The sequence below is a fragment of the Mandrillus leucophaeus genome, unplaced genomic scaffold (genome assembly GCF_000951045.1).
Source record: "Mandrillus leucophaeus isolate KB7577 unplaced genomic scaffold, Mleu.le_1.0 Scaffold70, whole genome shotgun sequence".
NCBI classification, from domain to species: Eukaryota; Metazoa; Chordata; class Mammalia; order Primates; family Cercopithecidae; genus Mandrillus; species Mandrillus leucophaeus.
In genome coordinates, this window is record NW_012107586.1 from 2,183,987 (window position 1) to 2,192,890 (window position 8,904).

The 8,904-nt window shown below is 40.4% G+C and overlaps 1 protein-coding gene across 1 annotated transcript in view; it reads left to right on the plus strand.

The window, feature by feature from the left end:
• Positions 1-2,383: 2,383 nt before the first annotated feature.
• LOC105528092 overlaps positions 2,384-8,904 on the plus strand; it is an 8,762-nt gene continuing 2,241 nt past the window's right edge. Inside the window, exon 1 of the mRNA XM_011964686.1 lies at positions 2,384-3,021. Within this exon, the coding sequence (XP_011820076.1) occupies positions 2,384-3,021 (638 nt within the window). The remainder of the gene's footprint in view (positions 3,022-8,904) is intronic.

The window sequence follows — 8,904 nt, forward strand, 5'->3', positions numbered from 1 at the left end:
AAAATCAGAGAATCATTAGTTGGGAGTGGGAGATGCATGAGCTATTTGCTCCTGGAAAGTGACATACTGAGGTTACTTGGCAGATGAGTCTCACACAGAATAGCTGCTTGCTTTTGCCAATTTGTTGATATTAAAAACTGGAAAACTATCTAACTACTAAAAATATCAAGTAGAATGGGTTCCTTTAAAAACCTAGGAGTACTGAACACTTCAAACAAAGGCCAAATAATTGTAAAGAATCCTGTGAAAGAGACATTGCGCTAGGTGGGAAAGTGGATCAACCTCTCATGTTTCAAATCATGCTGTGGCCCAGAAAACTATATTCCATAATATGAATAACAGGAATGAAGAGAAGAAGCAAGGCAAGAAAGGAAGAGGTGAATAGTTACTGGAGAACAGAGGGAGGAAGCAAGGAAGAATGCAAAAGAAAGAAGAAATTGCACTTGCAGCATGTGGACCAGTATTTGTAAATTACTGAATCAGATTAATTCCAGATTCTAGGATTGTATCATGAATCTCTCTCTCTCTCTCTCTTTTTTTTTTTTTTTTTTTTGAGACAGAATCTTGCTATGTTGCCCAGGCTACAGTGCAGTGGTTCTACCTCAGCTCACTGCAACTTCTGCCTCCCGGGTTCAAGTGATTCTCCTACCCCAGCCTCCCAAGTAGCTGGAATTACAGGCACACGCTACCATGCCCAGCTAATTTTTGTATTTTTAGTAGAGACAGGGTTTCACCATGTTGGCCAGGCTGTTCTCGAACTCTTGACCTCAGGTGATCTGCCCGCCTCGGCATCCCAAAGTGCTGGGATTACAGGTGTGAGCCACCACGTCCTGCCTGTATCATGAATCTCTTAAGTGAGCTCTTTAGCTTAGGGACAAAAGTATATACATTTTCATTTTGCTCATGAATGTTATGAGAGATTAAATTGGACTACATACCTGGTTAGGAGGAGGAGGTTGGGGTCAGGTTTGGGATGAGTGTACATCACCAGTGATTTCCAAATACTACAACATAGTGATCCCTCGCTGGGCCCTGGGTTGCAGTGTCTGGTATCATTACCCCACCCTGCATTTAAGCATGGGCTTGGAACCATGTGGAGGGACCAAAGATCTGGAAGGATTCTGCCTTTTTACACCAAAGGGCTTTGTGATCTTTCCCTTTGTAAGGAAAACCAAACCAGTCAGATTAAAACTATCAGCCCGTTGAATGAGATAATCTATGTGAAGTAAATAGAAATCACTGTGTCCTAGCAAGATATCATTATGCAAATGGAGGTATAATTCAAGGTTGTAACATCAGTGGTCTGAATGTGCTCCAGGGTCTCTGTCATCTTTAAATGCATGCTCCCTTACCAGTGGATATGTAGGGTAGATCAAAACTGAAAATGGGAAATTTCCCAGACCCTCTAATATCTAGGCAACTACAGTGTGGTCAGTGGAAATTAGACGTAGATGCAAGAGTGAAAATAAAAGATTCTGAATTCTGCTTTACAGAATTTGGAGCTGTTCTGGGGCTTTCACTGAAAGGAGAGAGGTGACTGGGTTGTAAGTCCCAGCATCATGCATCATTCAGTGTGAGGGAGGTTGTGCTATGGTGACAGTCCTGTCCTCCCAAATATCAGTGGCCTAGAACAAAGATTTATTTCTCACTCATAGTATACATCCCTTGTGGCTTGGCTGTGGGTTTTGTGCTGTATCATCCTCACTGAAGGATCTAGCCCAATGAGGCAGTCCCTGCCTGGTCATTACTGGCAAAAGGAAAGAGATCTTTGAATGGTTTTGTACCAGCAATTTAATATGATAGTATGGTAGTAACATGCATCACTTTTACTCACAACTCATTGGCCAACACTAGTTACCTGGTACCAGCTCAGTCAGAAGAAAAGGAGCAAGAAATGCAGTCCCACCACGAAGCCAGAAGGCAGAAAGCCAGAAATATCTAATCAACTGCATTCATAACAACCACATGACACATCACTGTATTTGAATAAAATTGCACTGGTCTACCTGGGTAAAAGGTATGCCAATGCTCAGATGCTATGGCTGAGTCTGCCATAGCCTTTTATGTTATTTACTTTTAATGACATTAATAATTATTCTCTTTATTGACAGTATGATCATTAAATTTAATGCTATTTGGTAAAGTCATTAACTTTTTCCAAAGCCAGTCAGCAACACTGTAACAACTAGAGGCCACAGGGCAACTTCTTTAGTACGGGTGTGTATGTGAGTCACAGTGCTGTCACTGAGGTCATCTTTGCATGGAAAGATACAAACTCAAAACAAAGCTCAATGTAAGTGACACTCAGAGTATACACTTGCCTCCTTGCTTAGCATAAATAACATTTCTAAATACATGTTTTTTGCCATGTGCTCGATGGGCAATGGAAATAATGAACAAAATTCTCTCAAGCAAGATTGGCCTTATGAACAAGCGAAGATGGTGGGCGATTTCAGCTGCTTCAGAATCGCTCCACCTGTCTCAAGGACAAAGGGAAGAAACCCACAATGCTAGATGTATTATAAATTTTCCAGAGTCCAAAAGTGGTGTGGCTCAGTACATAAGGTCTGTGGATCTGATACTTGTAACAACTTACATCCCACAGCACTGTTGTTCACCTCAGCGGATGCAGCACCTCTCGACACTGGCCAGCCTCCTGAATTGTTCTAAGAGTTTCCAGGGTGTCTTCTTTAAAGCCTTTCCCTGCAGGTTGCTGGAGACTTTATCACTGTTGCTGGAGGCCCAGCAGCTTCACCCCAGAGGGCACCAGTGCCGCCCAGGCAAGGCAGTGCTACTTCTGAAGTGCTGGACATTGCTGCTTCCGCTGGGCACTGCAGCTCCACCACTGCGGCCATCCATCTGTACACATCTGTCTGTCCAGCTGCGCCATGGAGCCCGAGAATCACTCAAAGATTGCAACATCAAGAGTGCTCCTGGGAGCTGCTACTCCTCAGCCACTGCTTACCATCTCTCTCCATTTGAGCTTTCCTTCTGCCAAAATATACTGAGAAGTTTGATGAGGTAGAGGAGAATATGATTCCATACCCTTTGTGTGGGGCTAGGAGAGGGGTCCATGGCAGTGAAAGTTGGGTGACGAATAATATAGCGTTTAGTTAAACTGTTCTATAAGCATTTAGTCACAGTCCTCTCACTCCCAACAACCCAGGCCTGAGTGACTAGAAGCTGTGACCACTGTTGACTATAAATTACCAAAATATCGGAATCACTCCTCACTCTCCAGCCATTGTTCTGTTACGAGTTACTTTAATTTATATAATGTATACAATGTGCTGAGAGCATTGGCAGGTACATAGTAGTCCCTACACAAATATTTTGTTGTGTTTGTTGCTAAGCATTCAAGACCTTCCTTGAGAAGTAGGTTTGCAACCAACTTCTCAAAGATCGTCAAACAATCCCAACCATGTCTGAATGTCTTCTAAAACTCATATCCACACAACGATTCTGCTAGCCAGAAACTGTTGACTTCACGTTGTTCATAAGAAAACTATTCTAGGGCTGGGCACAGTGGCTCACGCCTGTAATCCCAGCACTTTGAGAGACCGAGGTAGGCGGATCACAAGGTCAGGAGATTGAGACCATCCTGGCTAACACGGTGAAACCCCATCTCTACTAAAAATACAAAAAATTAGCCAGGCGTGGTGGCGGGCACCTGTAGTCCCAGATACTCCGGAGGCTGAGGCAGGAGAATGGCGTGAACCCGGGAGGCGGAGCTTGCAGTGAGCCAAGATTGTGCCACTGCACTCCAGCCTGGGCGACAGAGCAAGACTTGGACTCAAAAAAAAAAAAAAAAAAAGAAAAGAAAAGAAAGAAAACTAAAGCTCAGAAAAGTTAAGTAACTTCCTCAAGGTCACAGAGTAACAAGTGATGGAGCCAGGTTTCAAACTCAGGACTGCCTGACTTTGAACTCACTTGTACTATGGATAGAATAGAGGGTTAGAGTGGCAGTGAATATCAACCAAGGGTGATTTTACCCCATCAGGGGACATTTGGCAATCTCTGGAGACATTTTCAATCGTCACTGCCTAGGGAGAGGGAAGTACTACTAGCATCTAATGGGTAGAGGCCAGAAATGCTGCTAAAGGTCCTGCAATGCACAGGACAAGTCTCTCCCTACAATCCCCCCAACAAAAGGTGTCAGGTTCAAATGTCAGCTGTGCTGAGGTTAAGAAACCCAGGGTTGGAGAAGCATATTAATACATTAAATTGCTAAGAAAGAAAAATCTGGGGACAGCAGGAAAAATATATTGAAAAAATACACTCATGATTACGAGTTGAAGTAGGATTTTGATAAGCAAAGGTAGAAGGCAAGAATAGTAGAGAGAATAGCATGAACAAAGGAGGAGAAGAAATATAAGACACATTTGCAGGAAAGTAAAAGTCCAGGAGCAGGGAAAAAGTGGAAGCAGAAATTGAAAAGTTACATTGAGACTTAATTTGGGGAGGCCTGGAATGCAAAGAATTTAAGTGTAGAAAGCCTGGAACAAAATAAAACACAAAATTTCTCGAAGTGTTTGTCTTGAGCTCACCAAGCTCACCAAATAACATGAGGGGCTGTGAAAAAAGAAAAAAGAATTCTTTTTTTTAAGCCAAGCATTCTGCATCAATGCAATCTATATATTGCCTTAGACAATTTCAGTCCTACCCCATCACTTGAAGAAGGAAAAACTGGGGCCCAGGGAATGAAGTCATTTCCGCATGGTCACTGGTGACTTAGTGACTGGGCTGGAACTGAAACCAAATCTTGGGATTAGATCCAGTGTTTATGATATATAGTTTGGTCCCTGGGATCTCAAAAGCATAGCCAGTTTTTTCTCCCTTTTACGATTCTTCTTGTATTTGCATAGAGAAGATTATCGGTGAATTGTCTTCATTATTTCCCTATTCCTACTTGAAGTGCCCAAAATGTGCAAGGCCAAATATTGTTGCACAAGCCAAATAGCATTTTTCTACTAAAAAAGAAAAACGTTGTTGAGGAAAGAGGGTTGGAATAAATGGAAGGGCTATTATTTTGCCCTGGGAGGCATTTTCTGAGAATCATGGTTGAGGCCCGACAGGTATTTCCCATTTCAGCTTTGCATGTGGGCCCAGCTTGAATGAAGAATTGAACTTTGGCTAAAGAGGCAAGTAACATAATCCTAAAAAGAATCCCAGGGACGGATCCAGGCGAGGCAGCTTGTACACAGAGCCAGGCTTCTTTGACCCACAGAACATTTCACAACCTGAGAGCTTCATTTTGAAATTTTTGTATTTATTCCTCTCAACTGAGCAAAAAAAAAAAAAATTACATTCCCACTGCAACATAAAGGTTATTTATTTCCAAACAAAAGAATTAGGAAATGTGAACTTTAAGGCTTTAAGACTAACATGAACTCATCGGCAAGAGACAGATGGTATTTAGTACCTTCAGTGAAGAGGCTGTTAAATGTGAACTTAATACATCTGGGATGAGTCATCAGGGTGAGCTAATTTGCTAAAACCTTAGCTTTTGCATTTCCTGATTAGGTTTTTTTCTCTTTTCATCTTTCAATCTGGCATCTTCATCCCTAACAATTTTCCATTTAACACAAAGGAAATACTTTGAATTCTCCTTTATTTGTAGTTTCAGCAGGGTCATTCTAGGGTATTTTCCTCAGGCTTAGTTTAAAACTGTGATGAAACAACTTAGAAAAATTGCTTTAACATGGAGATGTCATTTAATATGAAGATATCAAGTTATTTAAGAGGGACATTATATATAATATTATGTATATATTTATATAATACATATACATGAACATATTTTATGTATTTATTTATGTTGTTCCTTTGGCTTGCTTTCCAATGATCTTCTATTGGTGGTACTTCCTTCCACCTTGGCTTATTTCTGCTAAGTGCTTATTTGACTCCCATGTATAATTTTTTTAGATTGATGAGATAGGATTTTGGTTTTGCCCCTTTTTCCTCAAAGTGTCCCTTCAGTGTGCTGGATCTCTTATTAAGTCTTCGAGATAGAAATCCTTGCTGTCATTTATGTATTCAATAGATGTTTCCTAAATGTCTCATATGTATGCCTCCCCTTAATAATTCCCATGACATTTAGGAAGCTGTGATGGTACAGTACATCATCAGGGAAAAAATGTTATTATTAGACACCTACAGAAAACACGTTGCTCCAGACTGTGGTCCAAAGTGTTTCTTGGCTTTTCTTATTGAGTTATCTATTAGTCTGTACAGAATCCACCCCCAGGGGACATGGTAAAATCCATCTCTTTCTCTAAGGATCTCTCACTCTCTTCTGCAACTCTGTTCTTCCCCAACCATCCTCACTTTGCCCGGGAAAGGGGGCTTGTTAGATCATTCTGGGGAAACTTCTGCTGAATCAGTGAGTGTTTCTTTTGCTAATACTTGTTGAGAATTTAGAGGTGACAATTCATCTCATCTCTCCCATTACCACCACCACTTCAACTTTGGAACCAAGGAGTCAGATAATGGGAAAATCAAAATATCAGCATGATGGCAAATAAAGCCATTTTTGAAACTATGGATCTGGGCCCACGGCCACAAAGGAATTCTCAATTCCCAGGTTTAGCCCTTGGGGACTCTTTTCAAGGGAGTGAGACAGTCTGCAGAGAAGCCTCTCTAACCCAAAGTCCCTCTCTCATACCCATTAGGCTCCAGGAGTCAGGAAAGAAGTCAGTGCTCTAAACAGCCTCCAGGAAGTAGGTAAACCTGACCACTAACCTCCATAAGCTCAATAGGGAAGAAGGGACAAAGGTAGACACCGGAAAACAACAACTCAGAAGGGACTGAGCCACAGGTTTCTAAGCCTTGAAACCCAATCACACAAACACGATAGGGTGGGCAAAGAGGCATGTTCTTCCCAACTTTTCCTTGCTGAGTAGGGTAGTGGAAATGTTCTCCCTTTCTGAAAACATGAAGAATAGAGAATGTCTCCTCTAACACTCTCAAGATTCTGTTTTCTTAAACTATTAGGTTGTAATTAGACCTGTGGTCTACCAGGGCTTAGGCTGTTTCCTTGGGTAGTCTTAGGGCAATCCTACTCCTGCCTTTGTGAGGTTTCGCTCTCCATATCAACCCCCTCTTTCTTGTGTATACTGTCTGGGTCATGGTGTACAGTTTAATCTTTGCCCTGGAAAACTCTAATACTTAAAACTCTTAATACTTAGGCAAGTATTTACCTAAGTATTAAGTAAATACTCTAGGCTTGAAATTTATTCCTTATTCTATATATTATCTCCGATTGTCACTGGCCAAGATGCCCAATAGAATTCATCAAAAGTTATACACCATGCCCAAATAATACCAATAAAACCTAAAATACAATGTCCGCGCAATAAGAATAACTCAAGCTTGAATTTGAACTGTGTGCTAATATTAAACTCCCAGAGAGCAATCAAGTCCAAAATTCAAATCCCTTTTAATATTATAATCTAAAGAAATTAAAAGCCAACATTCTTAAAGACTACAAAACTTAAAACCATATCTTCTCCATTTGTAAAAAATATTTCTTAGTCTCACACACAAGGATCTTTAGATTCCTTAATAGAGTGTGGCTTCTGCATTTATAGCCTCTCACTGAAATAAGGGTGGTTCCTTTAGAATCTCCACAGTTGGATTAATTAAAGCCATGTTCATTGCACCTCTAATCACAATAGCTAAGATAAGGAAACTACCTAAGTGTTTGTTGATAGATGAATGAATAAATAGTTACACACACACACACATATATATACACACACACAATGGAATAGTATTTAGTCTTTTTCAAAAATTTTTAATTATTTTTTAAAATTTTATTTATTTATTTATTTATATTTTTGGAGACATGGTCTCATTCTGTAGCCCAGGCTGAAGTGCAGTGTCATGATCATAGCTCACTGCAGCCTCGCACTCCTTGGCTCAAGCAATCCCCAACTCAGCCTCCCAAAATGCTGGGATTACAGGCGTGGGCCACCTCACCCAACCCTATTTAATCTTAAGAAGGAAGAAAATCCTACCATTGGCAACAACATAAATAAACCTGGAGGACATTATGCTACGTAAAATCAGCTAGACACAGAAAGAAAAATACTATATGATTTCACTTATATGTGGAAGTAGAAAAGTTGAAATCATAGAAACAGAGAGTGGAATAGTGGTTACCAGGAATGTTAGTCAAAGGGTAGAAAATTTCAGATGAGTAGGATGAGTAATTTCTGGATATCTAATGTCCAGCATGGGGGCTATAGTTAATAATACTGTATTGTATACTTGAAGTTTGCTAAGAGAGTAGATTCTAAGTGATCTTACCACACACACAAATGAAAGTAATTATGGGAAGAGATGGACATGTTAATTAGCTTGACTGTAGTATTTAGTATATTATGTATATGGATACCAAAAACATCACATTACACACCTTAAATAAAAAAATTTTTCATAAAAATAAAAAAATTAAATTAAATGTTTTAAAAAGTCACATTTTCAAGTATCCCAACTTCTAAAGTATAAGAAAAGTTAGCAGAGGCCAGGCAAAGTGGCTCACACCTGTAATACCAGCATTTTGGGAGGCCAAAGCAGGAGGATCACTAGAGGTGAGGAGTTTGGGGCCAGCCTGGACAGCATAGCAAGATCCCATCTCTACAAAAATTAAAAAAAACAAACAAACAAACAAAAAAAAAACAAAACAGGCATGGTGGCAGGTGCCTGTAATCCTAGATACTAGGAAGGTTATGGCAGGAGAATCACTTGAGCCCAGGAGTTGGAGGCTGCAGTGAGCTATCATCATGCCACTGGACTCCAACCTGGGCAACAAAGTGAGACCCTGTCTCTTAAAAAAGAAAGGAAAAGAAAGAAAGAGAAAAAGAGAGAGACAGAAAGAAAGAAAGAAAGAAAGAAAGAAAG